At 41.3% G+C, this 22,860-nt stretch overlaps 1 protein-coding gene across 3 annotated transcripts in view; it reads right to left on the bottom strand.

Annotated features, from left to right (window-relative positions):
* Positions 1 to 22,860, bottom strand: part of LGR5 (leucine rich repeat containing G protein-coupled receptor 5) — a 153,435-nt gene that overhangs the window by 6,536 nt on the left and 124,039 nt on the right. For all 3 annotated transcript variants that reach the window (XM_037132167.2, XM_037132168.2, XM_037132170.2), the window contains 2 exons: positions 978 to 1,049; positions 78 to 203 (listed from right to left, as the gene is read on the bottom strand). In XM_037132167.2, the coding sequence (XP_036988062.2) occupies positions 78 to 203; positions 978 to 1,049 (198 nt within the window). The remainder of the gene's footprint in view (positions 1 to 77; positions 204 to 977; positions 1,050 to 22,860) is intronic.

The following is a 22,860-nucleotide window of genomic DNA, read 5'->3' as shown; positions in this document are numbered from 1 at the left end:
CTTTGAAAACCACTATAACACGTCTGTTATTTCACATGACCACAAATGTATCTTATTAGTCTCAATGATAAACTCACTTGAGTTCTGGAAGGTTTTCAGATGATATCAAGCTCTGTAAGGCATGATTTCCTGTTAATTTTAAGTGAGTTAAACCATGTAACCCAGTTACAGGAAAAGACGACAGGCGGTTGGACGATAGGTCCCTGCAAAACATCAAACAGCAGTTGGCTTTCCGACCGTGCTAGCATCAAGTGCTCATGTTAAAAAAGCAACCTTGTGATTATTAAGCTGTTCCAAAGAAACTTCTGAGCAGGATCTTCCCTTGTAATGGTAACAGTAGCCACCTTGTTTTGAGTTCCTATACCTTTTCTGTTTACAATCAGAATTGCAGAGGGGAAATGTTTTTGTCCCATCCACATGGGCATTTCTGTATTCAGCTGAGTTTGGCTAGGGGTGGGGAAGTTCGAAAGTGAGGTGGCAGCTGCTACATCTAATTTGGAAGTGATGCCCACTGGATTAAGTTAGGGGTGAGGGGAAAAATGTCCTTGGGGATTTATTCCCTTCCCCTTAACTTCTATTTGACCAATTCCTTCTTTCTCTGTTGGACAAGGGGGGGTGAAGAGGGGAAAGAGCAGGAGGTGGAAAGGGAAGGAAAACAGGGACAGAAAGGTTTTCTATTAGTTAAGATAGCCAATTATAAAATAGAAGACCTTTAGAAAAATATTGACATCTTAGTCCATTCCACCTGATCACTCAGCAAAAAAATGCAAAATTTTACCTCAGGCACCAGAACCAGCTGTCACTCAGATCTTTAATTATCCACACAATGTCCCCCATGGTCTGGGAGGGGTAGGGGCTCCTTTCTGGTCTGACAATTCTAGTGTGGAGGACACTGAGGGCTGGGCAATCCGCACTGTAAGCTTAGGTGGTCCCTCACTATTAAAAGACCTGCCATAAACCAACGATACAACACTCACAGCTTTCTTAGAGATGGCAGCGTTGAAAATGCATTGGGGTGAATCACAGCAATTTTGTTCCAAGCCAAATTCCTATTTAAAAGAAAAAGTGAGATGGTTATACATTAAAAAAATGACTGTGTGAAGTGTTATCATATATATTCATTCTTCTAACAAAATTTAATTTTAATCCGGTATAGGAACAATTAACTTGTCAAATCATCCTTCAGATAAAAATACTAATAGTATAAAATGATTAAAGAGAACTTTAGAGCAACCTTGTTTAAATCAATCAAGGAAAACTATTCAGGTGGATATTTTCATTTTTAACCTCTTCTTGGTAAGAAGTTGACTTTAACATGGCTATAAAATTTTATTAGGGCATTTCTAAGATGAGTGGTGGCAGGGGAGTGGGAAGAGATAGGACTTCTGAGTGATCAGGGCGAATGCTTTGTCAGCAAGCACATTTTAAGTTAGAAAATGTCCCTGGATATAATGAAATTCAACAAGAATTTGTCTATTTGTCTACATTGCTCATGGTGCCAGGCCTTAAGGAAATCAGAGAAGCTTTTTTAAAAATCCTAGTAAATGAGGCAGGTGTTTAAATTCCTTTTTTAAAAAAGATTTTATTTATTTATTTTTAGTGAGAGGGGAGGGAGGGAGAAAGAAAGGAAGAGAAACATCGATTGGTTGCATCTTGCATGAGGGCCTGCAAGCCAGGCATGTGACCCAACCGGAATCAAATCAGAAACCTTTCGCCTTGTGGAACAATGGCCAACCAACTAAGCCAGGTGGGTTAGGCTGACATTTAAATTTTTAACTGGGAAATGAATGAAAGAGGGGCTAGCATACATTGAAAATAAAATCCTTTAACAACAAAGAAAATCTACAGTGTAAAGAGAAATAAAATTCCCATACTCCTCCCCTACACACACACACACACACACACACACACACACACACACACATATACATATAATTTCAGAGGAATAAGAACTTCTACATTTTAAAAATGGAGCAAAGAACTTAAAATTTCTATATTTTTAAATCCCTAACTAAAACAGGTAACAAAAGCGTACATATTTGAATAAATTAAAAGAGATTTGAGATCCAAGGTGGCACCTTCTCCCAGGACAAAACCAAAATTACATCTAAATTATAGAACAATCTAGCTGAATAACAAACTGAAGACTAGCTGAACAGAGACTGGTAGGAAGGGTAAAGAAGTAAAAAGGGCTGGCTCCGCTCCCAGGGGTGGTGGCTGAGATTCTGGAGGAATATCTTACCTGCAAAGGTCCCCCCTTGAGACCAAAGGGTCTCGACCTCATGCCAGGCTCCCCAGCCTGGAGAACCAGAACTGGAAAGAGATGCTCACATAACATGTGGCTGTGAAAATCAGTGGGGACTCTGTCTGCCAGGGAGAGATGGGAATCTGCTAGAAAGCCAGAGGTCCTTTTAAAGGGCCAGTGCAAATATCTCATTTGCAGCCACTCACCATAGGCACTGGCAAAGGAGATGTAACTCAGAAGGCAGTGTGGCTTCAGAGAGAAGGCTGAGGGGCAACTGCCAAAGTCCCGTTAGCTGAGTCCCTCACCCATACCACACACAGACGCCATCTTTCCTGGGTGGAGCACTCCTCTCCGTATAGCACCAGCCTAAGTGAACGCATTAACTCCACCCTCCTGACTCCCTGTGGCCCAGCAGTGCCAAACTCTTACCCTGAGGAGGAGTCTGCTGGCTGCTGCCAGACTGCTCACAGTGCAGACTTGCTTAGAGGGCCCAGAACAAGGTCTGGATGGTCTCAGAGTGTGTCAGAGATGAACAGGAAAAGACTAAGTTTTGTGACTCTAGGGTGAGGACCATTTTTCCCCCCTCACACCAAACCATTGCAGCCCCCCAACTCCCAAGGGACATCCACTGGCCCCATCCTTCAACTCACTGGGGGCCTGCACTGACAAACTCTAGCTCTGTGGCAGAGTCTGCTAGATGCTGTCACCCTGGGCCCACGGTGCAGACTTTCTTGGACAGCTCTTGAGAAGACTCAGGAGTGGCAGAGACTGGGTTGTGTGGCTATAGGGCAAGGGCCGTTTGCCCTTGCACCTGATAGCACCATTCCTACGCAGAGTGCTCCCTCCACACAACCAGATATTGGTCTGCTTTAACCTGATGAACTTTGTTGACCTCACCCTGATGACTCCCTGAGACTTCTCCCCACCACAAAGGTCTGCAGGCCTCTGGTGGGTGGTGTTCACCTTGGTGTACACCTGGGACTTCTGCTGAGTGGTCTCAGACCCAGCAGTGGTGCTGAGTGGGAATCTGTATTAACCTGGTGAACACAAGTTGCTCCTATCTGGTGACTCACTGACAACCTACTTCACACAACACATATACTGCCAGAAGCTCTTTCAGTGACTGAGCCTAACAGATGGAGGTAGATCTCAGGGTTTTGTGGGCCTTTTGCTAACATGCCTTGGGGCTTGGTGCCGATGGAAGCTGGCCTTGCTGTTTGCCTTGGCCCCTTCTATTTGCACCCAGGCCCAGGAGGGGCAGCCACAAACTGTGGATTGCTTTGTAGCTCCAAACAGGTAGCCTAGGGTTTGTTATAAGCAGCACTTGATATTGATAAGCCCTGGAATCCCTCCTAAGAGGCCCCAGAACCAACACACCTGGTTGTGGGCTTCAGAACACATCAGAGCCTGACCCAATTAGCTCCACAAGTGGCATACCCAAAGGGAGATTTCGGCAGGCACCAGCCCCTGCTGGAGTGAATTTCCTTTCATGGGGTCAGCCCTTGCACACCAGCTCATGCGCTGTAGTCAAGGACAATCCTCATAGTCATCCAGCCTGAGAGTCAACCCAACCAATGAATGGGCCAACAGCAATCTAGAGAACTACAATAGGATGGCTCACTTACCCCACACAAAGGATGTTCCTGGAGCACCTAGCACAGGTGATTAGGAAGACTAAAGGAGTGCATTACTTCACACCCATATTATAAGAAATGCTAGAGACTTCATTAATAAGAAGAAAGAAAAAAAAGAGAGAAACAAAATTATAAAGAACAAAATGATGACTTCTGGCCAAGATGGAGGTATTGGTAGATACACTGTGCCTCCTTGCACAACCAAAATAAGGACAACGACAAATTTTAAAAACAAAAAACAACCAGAACTGACAGGAAATCGAACTGTATGGAATTCTGACAACCAAGAAGTTAAAGAAACATTCATCTGGACTGGTAGGAGGGGTGGAGATGGGCAGTTGGGTAGAGAGAACTCATGGCAAGGCAGTGGCTGGAGGACCTGGGTGGGCAAGGCAGCTGGCAGACCCAGTGAGGTGGGGGATTGCATACTGGGTGGCCCCACATTTGCATGCAGATAAACTGGGAGGAACAACTGGGGAGCAAGACAGACCCACAACCCAGGACCCCAGCTCAGGGAAATAAAGCCTCAAAATCTTTGGCTGAAAATACCTGTGGGGGTTGAGGCAGCAACAGGAGAAACTCTGTTCACAGGAGAGTTTGTTGGAGAGGTCCATAGGGTCCTAGAATGTACACAAATTCACCCACATGGAATCAGCACCAGAAGGGCCCAATTTGCTTGTGGGTAGTGGGGGAAATGACTGAAAACTAGCAGAGAGCTGAGCAAGAGGCTTTGTTCCCTCTCTAATCCCTCCTCCACATACAGTGTCAAAAAACAGCAATGTGGTTGCCCTGCCCTGGTGCACCAAGACATAGCAGGTGCACCGAGACCAAAAAAAAAAAAAAAAAAAAGGCCCAAATGAAAGTACAGTTCAAAGCTCCAGAAAAAATACAACTAAGCAATGAAGGGATACCCAACCTATCAGTTGGCTGATAGGGGAGCACAGTTCAAAACACTGGTTATTAGGATGCTCCAGGAACTCACTGGGTACTTAAATGGCATAAAAAAGATCCAGGCAGCAATGAAGGTCAGATTATTTTCTAAGTAAAGAAAAATCTACAGAGAACCAAGAGTGATGGGAAGGAAACCAAACTCAAATCAATGGTTTGGAGCAGAAGGAAGAAAGAAACATTCAAGCAGAACAGAATGAAGGAATGAGAATTCAAAAAAATGAGGAGAGGCTTAGGAACTTCCAGAACACCTTTAAATGTTCCAACAACCGAATTATAGGGGTACCAGAAGGAGAAGAGCAAGAAATTAAAAATTTATTTGAACAAATAATAAAAGAGAACTTCCCCGTTCTGGCAAAGGAAATAGACTTCCAGGAAGTCCAAGAAGCTCAGAAAGTCCCAAAGAAGGTGGACCCAAGAAGGAACACACCAAGGCACATCATAATTACATTACCCAAGATTAAAATGAAGGAGAGAATCTCAAAAAGCAGCAAGAGAAAAGGAGACAGTTACCTACAAAGGAGTTCCCATCAGACTGTCAGCTGATTTCTCAAAAGAGACCTTACAAGCAAGAAGGGGCTGGAAAGAAGCATTCCAAGTCATTAAAGGCAAGGACCCACATCCAAGGTTGCTCTATCCAGCAAAGATTTCATTTAGAATGGAAGGGCAGATAAAGTGCTTCTCAGATAAGGTCAAGTTTAAGGAGTTCATCATCACCAAGCCATTATTATATGAAATGTTAAAGGGACTTATCTAAGAAGAAGAAGATAAAAATATGAACAGTAAAATGACAACAAACACAATTATTAACAACTGAACTTAATAAAAAAACAAAACAACATGAAGCAAACAACTGGAACAGGAAAAGAATCACAGAAATGGAGATCACATGGAGGGTTATCAGTGGGGGAGTGGGAGAGGGAGAGAGGGAGAAAAGGTACAGAGAATAAGTAGCATAAATGGTAGGTAGAAAATAGACAGGAGGCGGTTAGGAATAGTATAGGAAATGTAAAAGCCAAAGAACTTATATGTACAACCCATGGACATGAACTAAAGTGGGGGAATGCAGGTGAGAGGGGGTGCGCAAGGCAGAGGGGAATAAAGGAGGTAAAATGGGAAACTATAATAGCATAATCAATAAAATGTATTTAAAAAGAATAAAATAATAATAAATGCACACCTATTAAAAATCACTTTAAATGTAAATGGCTTAAATATCCCAATCGTAAAACATAGAGTAGCTGAATGGATAAGAAATATCCATTCTTATACATGCTGTCTACAAGAGACCCATCTCAGAATGAAACACACAGACCGGAGGCATAGAGATGGGAAAAGATATTTCATGCACTGGAAATGAAAAGAAAACTGGGATAGCAATACTTACATCAGACAAAATAAACTTTAAAACAAAGAATAAAACAGACAAAGAAGGACATTATTTAGTGATAAAGAGATCAACCCAACAAGAGGATATAACCCTTGTAAACATATTTGTACTCAACATGCGAGTACCTAAGTATATAGAGCAAATCTTGATGAGCGTAAAGGGAGAGACTGACAGTAATACAGGCATCATGGGAGATTTTAACATCTCACTGACATCCATGGGTAGATCTTCCAGATTCAAAATCAATAAGAAAACAGTAGTCCTAATCACACTCATACTGCATGGATTTAATTGATATTTCACATCATTTCATCTCAAAGCAACAGAATATACACTGTTCTCAAGCACACATGAAACATTTTCATAGATAGACCACATGTTAGGACATAAAACAGTCTTAAGAAAGTTAAGACTGAAATCCTATCAACAATCTTTCTTTTCTTCACCACAATGGTATGAAACTAGAAATTATAAGGAAAAAACAGAGAAACATACAACATGGAAACCAAATAACATGTTACTAAACAATGAATGGGTTAACAATGAGATCAAAAAAGAAATCAAAAGGTTCCCTGAGACAAAAGAAAATGAAAACACACAATCCAAAATCTATGGACACAAGAAAAGCAGTCCTAAGAGGAAAATTCATAGCATTAGAGGACACCTCAAGAAAAAAGAAAAAAACTTAAATAAATGACTTCTGGTCAGATGGCAGTGTAGGTAGACATGGCTCACCTCTTTGTACAACCACATCAAAATTACAACAAAATATAAAACAAGCATCACTCAGTCAGAAATTGGGTTGATTGGAAATCTGACAACTAAGGCATTAAAGAAACTATATCCATCCAGACTGGCGAAGGGGGAGGGGTGAAGACATGGAACAGGCTGGTCCCTCACCACGTGTGGTGGATAAATATTCAGGAGGGATATCTTGGGAGTGAGGAGTCCCAGCCCCACACCAGGCCCCCCAGCACAGAGTTTCAGTGCCAGGAAGATAAGCCCCCACAACTTGTGGCTGTAAAAACTGGTGGGGATTGAGTCAATGGAAGAAACTTCTAGAGCCCCAAGCATTTCCTCTTAAAGAACCCACACACAGACTCACCTGCTCAGACACGCTCCTTCTGGGCTCCAGCGACAGAGTAGCTGCTTACAAGGCCCCAGTTGCATATGGGGAGAAAACTGAGATGTCTGATTGAGGTGAGCAAATGCCATTGCCCCTTTTCCGAAACATTCCCCCAAAGAGCCAGCAAGCTGGTGCCATATCTGAGACCACAGCTTCTTCTAACACCTCTTTTTCTCAAGCTATTTCAAAAAATTAGAGAGGAGGGAGGGCTCCTAAACTCATTTTATGATGCCAGCATTATCCTGATTCCAAGATCAGATAAAGACTCTACAGAGTAAAAGTATAAGCCAGTATCTCTGATGAACATAGAGGCAAAAAACCCCAGCAAAATATTAGCAACTGAATCCAGAAATACATTAAAATGATCATACAATGTAATCAAGTGGGATTTATTCCTGGGAGGCAAGGCTGGTACAATATCTGCAAATCAATTAATGTGATACACCACATAAACAAAATGAAGGATAAAAATCACATGCTCATGTAATTAGATGCAGAAAAAGCATTTCATAAAATCCAGCACCCATTTATGAAAAAAACTCACAGCAAAGTGGGACTAAAAGAAATATACCTCATCATAATAAGGACATATATGATAAATGCGCAGCTGATCTCACAATGGGGAAAATCTAAAAGAGATCAGGAACAAGACAGGGATGTCCACTTTAACCACTCTTCTTCAACATAATACTGGAAGTCCTAGCCATGGCAATTAGACAAGAAAAAATAAAAGGCATTCAAGTTGGAAAGGAAGAAATAAAACTGTCATTATTTGCAGATGACACGATATTGTATATAGAGAACCATAAATTTCACCAAAAAACCACTAGAACTGAAAAATAAATTTAGTAAAGCAGAAGGATACAAAATAAATATGCAGAAATTGGTTGCATTTTTATACCAATGATGAACTATCAGAAAGGGAAACTAGAAAACAATCACATTTACAAATGCACAAAAAATACCTAGCAATGAATGTAAACAAGGAGATAAAAGGCCTGTACTGAAAAAATTATGATACTGAAGAAATTGAGGAAGATACAAATAAATGGAAGCATATACCATTCTCATGGACAGAAAGAACATCACTAAAATATCTACACTACCCAAAGCAATCTTAACATAGTTCCTATTAAGATACCACTGGCATATTTCACCTGAGAACTCTAAAATTTACATGGAACCACAAAAGATTCTGAATAGCCACAGCAATCTTGAGAAAGAAGAACAAAATTAGAGGTATCACACTACCTAATATCAAACTATCCTACAAGGCCATTGTGTTACCACCCTTCAAGGCCAAGCAGGTTCATGGTATTTGTGCAGATGGAAAAATATTTATGGAGCTGTTGGGATGTCTGGCACGTCTTTATTCATGGGTGGGCAAGCCACACATGCCACAAGCTGCGTGTCTATCTGCATGTCTCATGTCATAGTCCTTGCTTCCCAGTGTGGCACCCATCTTGGGAACTGTCCCCATGCTTGTCTCTCATCATCACCACCCCCAGCAGGGAGTCCCTACCTGTTTAAATACTAGAGGGGAACAAAGCTGGCAAGATGCCAGAAATTACATAGCATAATTCTGCGAATGGGAGCTCACTTTATGTTATGGGAACACTTTATTGGACCCAGTCTCAGGGCTATGAGAACACTAGTTATCAGGTGCCTCTAAGGCTGTGGGAACACTGCTTCCCTTAGCTACCCAGGCACCTGGGCGAGGAAGCCAGACTGCCTCCATTTATCCGACAGCGATAGTAATCAAAATAGCATGGTTCTGGCATAAAAACAGACACATGGGTCAATGGAACAGATAGAGAGCCCAGACATAAACCCTCATGTCCAGAAAAATGAAACTAGACCACCTTCCTACACCACACACAAGAATAAACTCAAAATGGATTAAAAACTTAAATGTTAGACTTGAAACCATAGAAATCCTAGGAGAAAATAGTCCACGAAATCTCTGACATTGCTTGTAGTCATATTTTATCGGATACATTTCCCCAGGCAAGGGAAACAAAAGGAAAACAATAAACACATGGGACGGCATCAAACTAACAAGGTTTTGCACAGCAAAGGAAACCATCAACAAAATAGAAAGACAGCCCACAGAGTGGCAGAACATATTCACTGATACATCTGATATGAGATTAATATCAAAAATTTGTAAAGAACTTACAAAATTCAACACCAACAAAACCTCAATCCAATTAAAAAGGGGCAAAGTATCTGAATAGACACTTCTCCAAAGAGGACATGCAGATGGCCAACAGACATGTGAAAAGATGCTCAATGTCACTAATCATCAGAGAAATGCAAATTAAAACCACAATGAGATACCATCTCATACCTGTCAGAATGGCTACCATCAATAAATCATGAAACAAGTACTGGCAAGGATGTGGAGAAAAGGGGAACCCTTTTGTACTGTTGGTAGGAATGCAGATTGGTGCAGCCACTGTGGAAAGCAGTATGGAGACACATCAAAAAATGAAAAAATGGATCTGCCTTTTGACTCAATGATTCCCCTCCTGGGATATCTGAAAGAACCCAAAACATTAATGTGAAAGAACAGAAGCACCCCTATGTTCATTGCAGTGTTATTTACAATAGACAAGATATGGAAGCAGCCCAAGTGTCCATCCATAGATGAGTGGATAAAACTCATGGGACACTACTAAGTCATAAAGAGAACATTTAATCCTTTGTGACATCATGGATGGGTGCAGAGAACACTATGCTAAGTGAAATATAAGCCAGTCAGTGAAAGACAGATACCATATGATTTCATTCATATGTAGAAACTCTGAACAAACTGAACTAACAATGAATCTAGAGACAGACTTGTAGATGGAGACCAAGATGATAGCTAAGGGTGGGGAGGTTAGTGGGTGAAGGGGTCAAGCAAAGAGGGAAAAGGACTCATGGACATGGACAGCAGTGTGGTGGTTGTGGGGCAGGAGTCATGAGTGGACTAAATGGTGATGGAAAAACACAATAAAAATAAATTCATTTCAGAATGGGAAAAAAGAAAAAAGACAAATACCATATGATTCCACTTATATTCGGAATCTAAAGAACAAAATAAATGTACAAACAAAATTGAAACAGCCTCATAGATAAAGACTGATGGTTGCCAGATGGTTAGGGGTTGAGGGACTGGATGAGAAAAAGCAAAGGAACTGAGAAGTACATGTTGGTTGTTACAAATAGTCACAGGGACATAAAGTACAGCATGGGACATATAGTCGATAATTTTGTCGTAACTATGTATGGTGCCAGGTGGGCACAGAAAATATCGGTGGAACACTTTGTGAAGTTTGTGACTGTCTGACCCCTGTGCTGTCAACACCTGAAAGTGATATAAAATAATATTGAAGGTAAACTGTAATAAAAAATAAAGATGTTTTTCTAAAAAAAGCACTGAATCTTTTTAGACTTTTCCTTTTGCATGTACGAAACCCTTTATGAAGTCATAACTCTTTTCCACTCTGTAGGAGAAAAAAAACTGAAGCACTGGCCTCAGACATATCTGGCTTGGAATTGTAAGTGACATCACTGTGTGAACTTGACACGTTACTTGACACTTCTGAGCCTATTTTCTCAGTGAGACTGAACAGGTAATTCGAACTTCTGGAAGTGGTATCGTAAATAATAGGACTAAATACATTTTGGGTATTTAGAAAGAGTAACTATTATGTTAATGGCTCATTGATGCAACAATATTAAACAGTTTTCTAAGAACCAAGCACTGTTTAAAGCACAGAGATTGCGGCTACCTTCTGGCATCCTAGTCTTCAGGGAGACGATAGTCTTTTGTATTGGTATTCAGGTTGGGTGGAGCTGGTGGGAATGGACAGGACTTTGTTTCAAAATCATGGGTTATTCTCTTAGCGTCATTATGTTTCCTGACAAAGTGCTGCAATAAAATAATATAATCCCAACCTCTCTCACCTTGTAACATGAAAATTAAGTGATGGTGCAGTCGTTCTCCTGCATAGAGAAATCCTTAAGGAGGGGTGGAACATAAAGCTGTCGGTGGAACAGCGGGTTATTATCTTGGTGTGGAGTGCTCGTTAATGCTGCTGTTGCAGTTGTTGTTTTCTAACCACCTTGCCTGTTTGTGATTAAGGTAATAGTTATACCATGCTAACATTCCGCTTTGGAAAAAATGTAGATATTTTCAACACCTGTGCCATTTTTAAAAGTAGATAATTATCTGCCTACACCTGTTGGCTTGGTGTGGCGATGCAGTCGAAGCCATTTCCACTCATAGAAAACTAGAACACAGCTCAACGTGCTCTTTTTATTCTCCATAGAAGAAAGGAAATTTTGCAAAGAGCTGGGTAGTGTATGTCCCTAGCAAGTAAAATGAGCAGGGGTTTAAGGGCACAATTTCCAAGAGGAAGCTTCAGTCACCTCATTATAACTTGTTAAAATTGTACGAAATTTTATTTGGCAAAGATGTGTCTTAAATTACTGGGTAAGTATGTGGCTAAATATTTCATGTATATTATTTTTGAGTAAATTAAACTTTTAAGTACTCAAGGGAAGGTTTGATACTTAAACTCATTCTATTAATTATTTTTTTAAATAAAACTCTTATGCCTTTTAGGTAAATTTAGAGTTACATATATATTAACATTTTTAGATTCAAAGTTATATTTCTAAAAATACAAAATAATAAAAAAAGCAATTCACATATTAAATGTGTTTTTCCCTGGATTGGGTTATTTTGTGTTTTTCATTTTTTAAATATCTTTACACTGTTGTGTATTTTCTAGGGTCATATCCCAGCAATAAGCATGAAGTCTTTATAATGAGAAAAAATTATATAAATGAAAAAGTAATATATATACTACACATTTATTTTATAAATTACTTTAATTTAAATGAATTTTATATAAATATTTAAAAAATAATGTGGACTCTCAAGGTAGGTTTAGAAATAAGAGTTGGAGTCATCTGATTTATTTTTTCCAAACTTCAGTCATTTGTACATCAACTTCATGCTTTTTCTGCTAAAATCTGTGTGTGACCTTTATCATCTACATAATTTAAATGTTATTTCTTTTTTACTTCAAAAACTTAATTAAAAATGAAATGTTATATCCCAATCCTATATGGAAAATGATCATAATTTGCCATGTAGTAAACGAAAGCATAAAATAAACATAATTAATTTAGTAATATTAAATTCCAGCCAAATACCATTTCTTATTCAAAGGTTCTGATCCCGAGGTTTGTTCACTTTTTGTTTAAAAAGGAAGATTAGCAGGAGCTTGAGAGGATTAAAGATAACCTAGCTGCAAACTGAGTTTCTCTTTGTAATAATTAAAAAAGCTAAAGTACCTGGCTGGTGTAGCTCAGTGGATTGAGCGCGGGCCTGCGAACCACACGATCGCAGTTCGATTCCTGGTCAGGGCATATGCCTAGGTTGCAGGCCAGTTCCCAGCAGGGGACGCACAAAAGGCAACCATACATTGATGTTTCTCTCCCTCTCTCCTTCCCTTCCCCTCTAAAGATAAATAAATAATAATAATAAATCTTAAAAAAAAAAAGCTAAAGTAGAATTAAAAAGGGAATCAATTATGAAAGTGTGAGTCTATGTTACTTAATCTTGAATCCCTGCTACTTACAAACATTTTCTTTGCTGTCATGTGTCCACGTTCTCTGGGAACTATTGGTCTGAACCACCTCAGGCAAATGGAATATTAATGCCTTCTAAAAGATTTTCAAACTTGAAGTTTTGTTTATTATTCTTTACATCGAATATTAAGGTGACCACACATCCCAGTTCAATCCCCTTCCTACTGTACATTGCTGTCCTAGCACAATCACTAATCGCATTCTTTTTTATACTTTAATGTGTCCTGATTTGGGACAATTTACTGTATAGTCGCCACAGTGATGCGCATCTGTCTTTTCTCAGCCCCTACTCTGGCCCTGGCCCTGTGACAGCGACTGGAAACATGAAGGTGAGTGACACAGATCCCGGTCCTCAGAGAACTCAGGAAAGGAAGATCAGGGCAAGGAGAGGGAGGGCACCACTTAATGACAACACGATGTGACGAGAGTCACTCACAGGTCTATGCCCTGTGCTGTTGGGATCACAGGGGGACAGATGAATCAAAGGAACATCACAGGCACCCCTCAGTCAAAGGGCAAGATCAGCTAAACCAGACCGATGAATTAGCTTCACAGAGGCAAGAGGGTCTTTTCTTTTTAAAACAATATTTTTATGAAAAAAAGATTTTATTTTTTCATTTTTAGAGAGATGGGAAGGGAGGGAGAAAGAGAAGGACAGAAACATCGACTGAGGACCTGGCCTGAAGCCTAGGCATGTGCCCTGACTGGGTACCAGCAACCTTTCAGTTCATAGGCTGGCACTCAATCCACTGAGCCGCACCAGCCAGAGCTAAAACAATGTTTTCATGTGCATTCCTGCGTGTTCAGGAAACTGTGTGGTAAGGGTTAGAGTGGGAAAAACATGCTGTTCCCTGCTCATTTCTTCATTGGTTCGAAGGCATAAGAAAAACCTGCCCTGCCTGGTGAATCTTGTAATATGTAGAGACAGATAAAAATGGTTGCAGATTATGTTACTTCCTTGCCTAAAACCCTTCAGGGGTTGATCATCATTCTCAGAAAAAATCCTCAGTCCTTCCCAGGGCCCACAAGCTCTGCACTTCCTTTGCAGCCACACCTGCTGCTGTTCTCACCCTGGCTCATTAAGCTTTGGCCACCTTGAAAAATGCCAAGATCTTTCTTTCTTCCTTTTGTTGTTCAAGTAAAGTTTTCTGCCTTTAACTCCCATCCCAGAGCCTCCACACCCCTGCAGCCCTCCCCAGCCCCCTCCTGCTTCCATCCCCTGTGCTTGTTATTGTCCATGTGTCCTTTATACTTGTTCCTGCAAACCCTTCCCCTTTTCCCCTGAAATTCCCTCCCCTCTCCCCTCTGGTCACTGTCAGCCTGTTCTCTATTTCAGTGTCTTTGGTTATATTATCCATTTAGCACTTTTCTGTATCTCTGCTGTTCCCTGTGCCTGAAGCACTCTTTCTCTAGGACTTTAAAAGTCTGACTTATAGAATGGGCAGGCCCAGTTGCCCTTTGACACCAGCAGAAAGGGAAGTAAGCAAAGCCAAGAGGTCATGAGAGATGATTCCTGCTGAGGTCACAGGGCAGACTATCAGCTGCAGAGAACAGAGAGAGACCTCTGCCTGTTTCACTCACCCACTGCTGTGCGCTGGTGGAACTGGCCCAGCTGCTGGGGGCTGGTTTTCTTCCTGTGGAACCACATTCGTTGCTATGAGGGAGTTCCCGTAATAAAGTCTAAGTAGTACATTCCTACACACTTCTCAAACTGGGGGATGCACAACCCCGACTCTGTGCAGGGAGGATGAAAAACAGAGTTTCCAATACACCTCTATGGGGCATCAAGTTTATTACAAAATTTGGAAGGACAACTACTTTAATAAGAACTCACACAGTTGGAGCATTGCCTCATACACTGAAAGGTCAGGGATTTGATTTCCGGTCAGGGCACGTACATACCTAGGCTGCAGGTTTGATCCCGCTCATATAGGAGGCAACCTATCAATGTTTTCCTTTCACGTGAGTGTCTCTCTCTCTCTTTCTCTCCCCCATCCTCTTCCCAAGATCAGTGGACATATCCTTGGGTAAGGATTAAAACAAAAAGAACCCACACAAACATGGAAGAAAAGACAAGCAGGGGAGGCGAGAAGGCCCCCAGAAGAAACAATCCCATCTGTAAAGTTTCATTCAGGTGGGAGCTCAGGGGTGAACCTGTAGCCAAGGCGGCCTTTCCTCTTGACCCCCAGGGGCCTCCAGGCCGTCCTCCAAGCTCAGCAGAAAAATTTGATAAGATGCTTCTGAAGGTCGGGAGATGCCAGCTATTCTCCTGCTAGGATTCCCGGGAAGAGAACACCATGGCAGTTTGCACATCTCCATTGTCCACTGCACCGAGTCCTCTCACCCAGGGGCCCTGCATATACACAGGGTCTATTTCGGGCACCGTTCTCACCCACCACTGTCTGTATCCAGCCTCTGGCTGACTTCCTGCACCACTGGCCAACCACCCTGGAGCTCAGCACCTTCAAGTTCCACATTTAAAATACAGGGACTGCGGCTCGACCTCCCTCAGAGTCTTTGACTGTGGCTCTGTCTTGGCTGTTGACAATTTTATAAATTATGTTGTCTTGACTCTTATGCTTTTGAGATGCTGCTTGTTAGTGGATGGCCACAGCCACCTAAGTTTAATAAGAAACTGTAGATACTCCTGGTAACTCCCTGCCAGCCCTGGCTGCGGCCAGAGGAAGAGGCTGGGGTTTCACCATCAGGCTGCCTCGCACAAAGGGAGTTTTCATCGCTGCTGGTTTCTCTGGGGCTCCACCACTGTGGCTGCTGCTGCTGTGGCTGAAGGGGGAGCCCCCAGGGCTATGCTTGAAGGCCAGGCTGCAGGAACGGTCGTCCTCAACCCCAGGCTAGCTCAGGGTTGGGCAGGCTCTTCGATCTTCTGCTCCGATGCCTGAACCTCCTGGGATGGGGAATGACTGCAGTTGTTGGATTCAGGGGAGGGGGCAGGGGCTTACCAATGATGCAGCCTTTCACTTTGGTTTTGTGATACTTAGGATCAGGTTGCATGCCCATCACTTTGTCATATTGTCTTCCCGTTACTGACTCCTGGGTCTTGTTTTGCTCAAATCCCAGGTCCTTCATTACTTCTGCTACCTGAGGGTCCATGTCATCATAGAGCACCTTGCTGTAAGGCCTGACTTCCTACTCCAGGCCATGTCGAGCCATGGGTCTTTCATCATATCCTCTGGGTTCTTCTTTTGTGGGGTGAAGGGTCATTAATTGTTTTAAAAAGTTTTTGATCTTCTATAGACCTATAGTGTGGTATATGGAAGTGCCCACTCAGTGCCTGCTGCTTCACTTTCCACAATTCCTCTCCCACAAATGGCATAGTCCTGTCACTTTCCTGTAAAGAACTACCCCCAGGCTCCACACGTCAACCCCAGGGTCATCCATCATAGGTTTGGTGATGGAAGACTCTGGGGTGACATAAAACAGGGTACCACAGAACATGCTCAGCTTCTGGCCAGTAACTTACTACTGAGGCAAAGTCTGCAAATCTGCATTCAGCTCAGCACCTGTAAGTATAATTTCTGTCCCAGGTCTCTGCGAATGCTGCCCCACTGGTGGCAGTTCACTGTACTGCCGATAGGAGCGGCTGGAGCATGCATGGCTAGGGTCTCCTTCTCAGTCACGTGGCTGTGGACTCCGGAGAATTAAATAAGGCTCTTCCACTCACTGCTCCATGAAAAGGAATAATGTTTCCTACGTGGCAATCACCTAAAATAACTTTGTGATATTTGGGTGATTCAACGTCTTCATACAATGGACTTCTTGAAAAAGTCTAGAGGAGCCAACTCTGTTCTGGTCAAAAAGTGCTGGACCAACCTCATCTTGGCAAAGGTTCCCTGCCAACGGTGTTCAGGAGCTTGTAATGGCCAATACGGAGCTCCATGTAGGCAGAGGGAGCTACAAGTTCATTTCCCATGGTGACTTGCTAACTGCACTGACAATACTATCAATGAATGCTAACTGTGCTTACTAACTATGCTAACAATACTACTTATACAAACTATGGTAACTAATACTAACAATGCTAATACACAATACTAAAAAGCAATGATGGCTATACTAACTATACCAATACTAAGTATACTAACAGCACTAAAAAGGCTAACTACCAGTACTAATAAATAATGCTAACTATATGAACTATACCAATACTAACTATACTGACTAAAAAATTTTTCTAAAGAAAAAGAAGAAAATATTTGAAATATAAGAAAAGAAACACTGAGAAAAAGGTGATATGAAAAAGGAAAAAAATGACAAAAGAGAACAACAAGAACAATTAAAATAGTAAAGAAAAATGAGAAAGAGCAAAAATATAAGGAAAAAAGAAGAAGAAAACAAGCTAATTAGTCCAGGTCTAACAGGTCACCACAGATCAGCTTCCTGCGCTATAATGGACAAAAACCTCAGCTCGGCCACAGTCTTGTGTAAGAGTGGTTTGTAATTCCATCCTGGTGGCATCTTATGAGGGCATAGCAAGAAATGGACCATCACTACTGGGGATAAACCATGACGATCTTCTCACTTTTTGGTTTTAAGACCCCTTTACTCTGGAAATAAAAAAAGAAAAGGATATCCAAAGAGCTTGTTACGTAGGATATTAAAGATTGCTATTGATTGACTTTATTAGAAATAAAAATCTGTAAAATACAAAAACATAGAATAAAAAAAGTGTGACTTATTCTCATGCTCCAGGTCTCAGTTTAAGCGCCACCTGCTTAGAGAGGGCTTCCCTGGTCCATCCATCCCCACCCGCCTCACTGAGCTCGTCACACTTGTCATCTTCATAGTGCTGAGCACGTGTCTGAATCTTGCTTACTGTCTGTAGGTCTTTCCCAGGAAGGCCGGAGCATGACTGTAGCGTTTGTGCTGTTTAGCACAGTGAGTGGCAACAAAATAAGTGTTTAATACATATCTGTTGACTGGATTAATAGAAGGGTTTGGGAAAACAAAAGAAGATATGGCCAACTAGTTATTTAATCAAAGTGATACATAAAAATTTAAAAAACCAGTCATGTTCTGTCCTCACTCAGCTTTTGCGGCAGATAAGATGGGAAAGAGGAGGGCTGGAGTCTGGGTTTCCAGGTGTGTGGGTGCTTGATGAGGCCGAGGAAAGGCCAGCTGGCCAGAGCGTGCTGAACAGATCAAAGATTATTGGTCCCTCCAGCGGTACTTGCCGAAGCATACAGTGAATTTGGATGGTATTTTTACATTTCGAATACCCATCTCTAGATTACACAGGAAGGACTTCTCGTGTGACCTTGAGTAGGCCACTTTGGTAAATTTCTGTGCTACTTAAATGACCCATCTTTGTGGAGAGAAGAGATGATGAGGCTTGTTAATTTACTTTTGTAAAAACACTTTGAAATCTGTGGAGAAAAGATCCTGTAGGGGCACAAAGGGTGTGGTAATATATTGGGTCATATTCTACCCTTTCATGGAGGCGGAGAGGGGGTGGACAGGCTGGGGGAGCCTCTGGCACATTGTATTTCAAATTAATCGTCTATGAAATCTCCCTGCTTTCAGTACATTGAGTGTTTTAATCACATTTATAACATATTATTCTAGTAATTATTTTCCTTTCACATATCTTACCCAGAGTCTCGGTTTCGTGTAAAGGGGACTCTTTAGAGCGGTTTGCCTGTGAGGTTTTCTCTCTATACCATTTGTCATGGGTATCATGATAAATGCCTGTAATCAAACCACGGCACCTATCTACTCATTTGCAAGTTCTTTTTGAAGGCATTTGTGGGTACCTATTGAGGGCCTAGGGTATGTAGGACACTTTACACAGCAATCTTCTAGTCTCATTGGCCGCTATGTCTTAATCTTACTCATTTTAGCATTCCTAGGTGTAGCGTTGTGTCTCCTTGCAAATAAAAATATCCTATACACGTTTCTTGCACAAAATAATAAATAGTATAAATGTTGGTGAAATTGCAACACTGAGTATATCTCTTTAGTTTAGTTCGTTAATTTTTACCTTACGTTGGTGATACTAAGTTCCTAAACGTGACAGTGTGTTGCCGACCTGATTTGGACCCAAACTGGGTCATTTCACAATTCCAGACATGTTTACGAGTTACAGTCAGAGATTAGAATAAGCTCAGGAAGGAGAAAAGAGACAGAATTTCGAAAAAAGCTGCCAGGCTGTGAGTTAATTATATCCATTTATAATTATGGTATTAATAGTTCTTTAAGGATGATACCAGCAGAGTAGAATATTTTCTTAGCATAACGATATCTTTCAGCAAGGAAAATACAGACCCAAAGATCAGGCATTTAATGTGAAACTGTCCGGACGAAAGTCAAGTTTAAAAAAAGAAAAGAGAAACAGGCAACGATCTCTTTCAATATGCTCAGCAATTATATACTTGTGACTGTGCCCAATGACCATGGAGCTTTTGAAATGTTTTTCTTGACTTTATAATTTTGTTGACTTTGGGAGGGAAGTGGGCAATAAATAATTTTATTACTCATTCTCAGCAGTAGGCAGGATTTATTTGCTTTACAGTGCCTGGCTCTTCCAGAAAGAGGGCTGAGCTCCTTGACTTTTTCAACAGATCAGACAAGTCCTGGGTGCTGATCCTTCTTTTTTTAAAATATTTTTTTATTTTATTGATTATGCCATTACATTTGTTCTATTCCCCCCTCCGTTCCCCTCCACCCTGTGCACCCCTCCCCCACCATTCCCCCCCCTTTAGCTCATGAACACGTGTCTCAAATTCTTTAGATTCTGTATTTCCCCTATTCTTACCCCCCTATCTATTTTCTACCTACCATCTATGCTGCTTATTTTCTGTACCTTCTCCCCCCTTCTCCTTCTCCCACTCCCCTGTTGCTAACGCTCCACATGATCTTCATTTCTATGGTTCACTCTGATCTAGCTGTCCTCTTAATTTGCTTTTGTTTTAGGCATGGTTGTTGATAACTGTGAGTTTGCTGTCCTTTCACTGTTCATCTTTTTTATCTTCCTTTTCTTAGGTAAGTCCCTTTAACATTTCATATAATAAGGGCTTGGTGATGATGAACTCCTTGAATTTGATCTTATCTGAGAAGTGCTTTATCTGTCCTTCCATTCTAAATGAAAGCTTTACTGGATAGATCAGTCTTGGTTGTAGGTCTTTGGATTTCATGACTTGGAATACCTCTTTCCAGCCCCTTCTTGCCTGTAAGGTCTCTTTTGAGAAGTCTGCTGACAGTCTGATGGGAACTCCTTTATAGGTGACTGTCCCCTTCTCTCTTGCTGCTTTTAGGATTCTCTCCTTCATTTTAGTCTTGGCTAATGTATTTATGATGTGCCCTGGTGTGTTTCTCCTTGGGTCCACATTCTCTGGGACTCTCTGAGTTTCCTAGACTTCCTGGAAGTCTATTTCCTTTGCCAGATTGGGGAAGTTCTCCTTTATTATTTGTTCAAATAAAGTTTCCACTTACTGTTCTTCCTCTTCCCCTTCTTTTACCTTTGTAATTTGGATGTTAGAATGTTTAAAGATGTCCTGGAGGTTCCTAAACCTCTCCTCATTTTTTAAAATTCTTGTTTCTTCATCCTTTTCTGTTTGGTTATTTTTTTCTTCCTTCTGGTCCACTTGATTGATTTTAGTCTCAGTTTTGTTTCCATCACTATTGGTTCCCCGTGCATTTTGCTTCATTTCACTTAGTGTAGCCTTCATTTTTTCATCTAATTTGTTACTAAAATCAACCAGTTCTGTGAGCATCCTGATCACCAGTGTTTTGAACTGTGCATCTGATAGGTTGGCTATCTCTTGGTTGCTTAGAAGTATTGGCTCTGGGACTTTGAGCTGTTCTTCTGCCTGAACCATAATGTTTTGGTCAGGTTGTACTTGTTATGTATGAGGGGCAAAGCTTTAGGTGTTCACCAGGGTGGGGTAACTCACGTCGCTGGGTTTTGATGCTGAATGTGGGGGCAGGGTCAGAGAGGAAGCAATAGCATTTGTTCCACTCTCTTTCGGATTTTGGTCCCCTCTGCCACTACCCACAAGCAAATTGTGCCTTTCTGGTATTGGTTCCTGGGTGTGTGGGCTTGTGTATCTTTGGGATTTTCTTTAACTGCTCTACCTGTGAAATTTCTTCTTCCCCAGGAGATAGTTGGGCCCCTTGTTACTGCTCAAAGTCCATGATAGTTGAGTTCTTTCTAGGTCAAGCATTGAATGCCATCAATGAGCATACACGAACTCATTCCCTCATACACGAACTCAGAGACTGTGCGTGGAGCCACAGGGCAGCCTGCCCACATCCGGCCTCGGACTTGGGATTTCTTCTTGTCTCCTCATACGTGCACTGTGTGAATGGAGTGGAGCCAGTCTAGTTATTGGACTCATTGGCCACTGAGTGCCCTAGCTCACATTTCTCCTTTTCATACCGAAGTTTTCTTAGCTTTTGAACTCGTTATCTTATGAGATGCCTATCACTTCATGCTGGCTTGAAAGATAGAATACAAAGTCCCTGGGGACTGATTTGGTATCTCCTGTCCCTCTGACTCATCATCTTGACAATATAGTATTGAATGTTATGATATAATAGAAAACAGTTGAGCCACCAGATTACTCTGGGTGAGGCACCCTAAACAGAGACTAAGGTACTGTAAAGAAAATGTTTGGCATTTCAAAATAAGTGACTTTTTGCTGACTGCAGGGTTTTATCTGGCTTTTGACAGGACACTTAAGAGTTCTGTTTGATTGGCAAAGAGCCCGATGGTCTTGACTTGAAAGAAAGTAACTCTTCATCACTTACTCAGCCAACATCGTATATTAATTGAGCAACCACTGAGTGCAAAGCATGTCATACTGCATACACATGCTAAGAAAACACATTCCTCTCCAAGGGAAGACATACTTTAAAGAATAAATCCAAACAAATGGAAATATGTATTTTTCAGTCATGTATATGAGCACAATGCAAATAGATAGGTTTTTTGGTGAATAGACGGGACTCATTACAAGCTCTACAAATGGACACATCTTTGCATTCAGGTACTGGTTCTGTAAGGAGTGTCAGAGTCACCTACATTTAAAAATGGCATCACATTTTTTCAGTGATTGAGAAAAGGAAATAGGATGCACCATTTGTTTAGAAGAATGTCACGACTTGATACTGGTCAGGCAGCATTTATGGTCGTGTCTAGCCTGCTAACCTATTGACTGTTCTCATAAAGACATGCTTAGTACTTTCTTCTACAGTTCAGCAAAGTTTTCAGGGAGGAGTGTGGTATGGTGAGAGCAGGGTTTGAGACATTTGAACATGTCAGTCTGCCTTTTCCCTTAGGACTTCTGCCTATGTTCGTCTTTGGGCCTGGAATACTCTCACTTCCTCTTCCACGTGTTGTGCTAACTCCTGCACTTTAAGTCCAAGAGCAGCCATCACTTCCTTGAGGATGTGTTTCCTTGACCTCGCTCAACAGGTCAAACACTCCATCTCTTCCTTATGTGCTCTATGACAACATAGTCTTTTCCTTCAAAATATCTATCATAGTTGTGAATTTACACATATTAGTTTGATTTTTTAAATCTCACTGAACTGTACAAGGACAAAGATTGGTGTGCATATTTGCTCTCTAATCCCAGCATCCAGCACAGCGCCGTGCCCATGTAAGACATTTGGTAATTATTGGTTAAATAGACGAGTAAATATTAAAATAAATATATATATATATATATATATCACCATTTGGGTTTTTAGGGTCTCATTCAGCTTTTAATAGAATGTCACCACTATTTTCCCATTTCTAGACCATATCCAGAGCTTTCTAATCTCTATGGCTCACAACTTGATGACATGCTCTCCCCCCAAATACTAGTAATTCATAATTCACATGTGATTTTCAGGTTTCAATGAG

This window comes from Artibeus jamaicensis, unplaced genomic scaffold (genome assembly GCF_021234435.1).
Source record: "Artibeus jamaicensis isolate MK-2021 breed Jamaican fruit bat unplaced genomic scaffold, CSHL_Jam_final contig_233, whole genome shotgun sequence".
Lineage (NCBI taxonomy): Eukaryota > Metazoa > Chordata > Mammalia > Chiroptera > Phyllostomidae > Artibeus > Artibeus jamaicensis.
The sequence above is the reverse complement of the archived record's forward strand: the minus strand, read 5'-3'. Positions and strand labels throughout refer to the sequence as shown.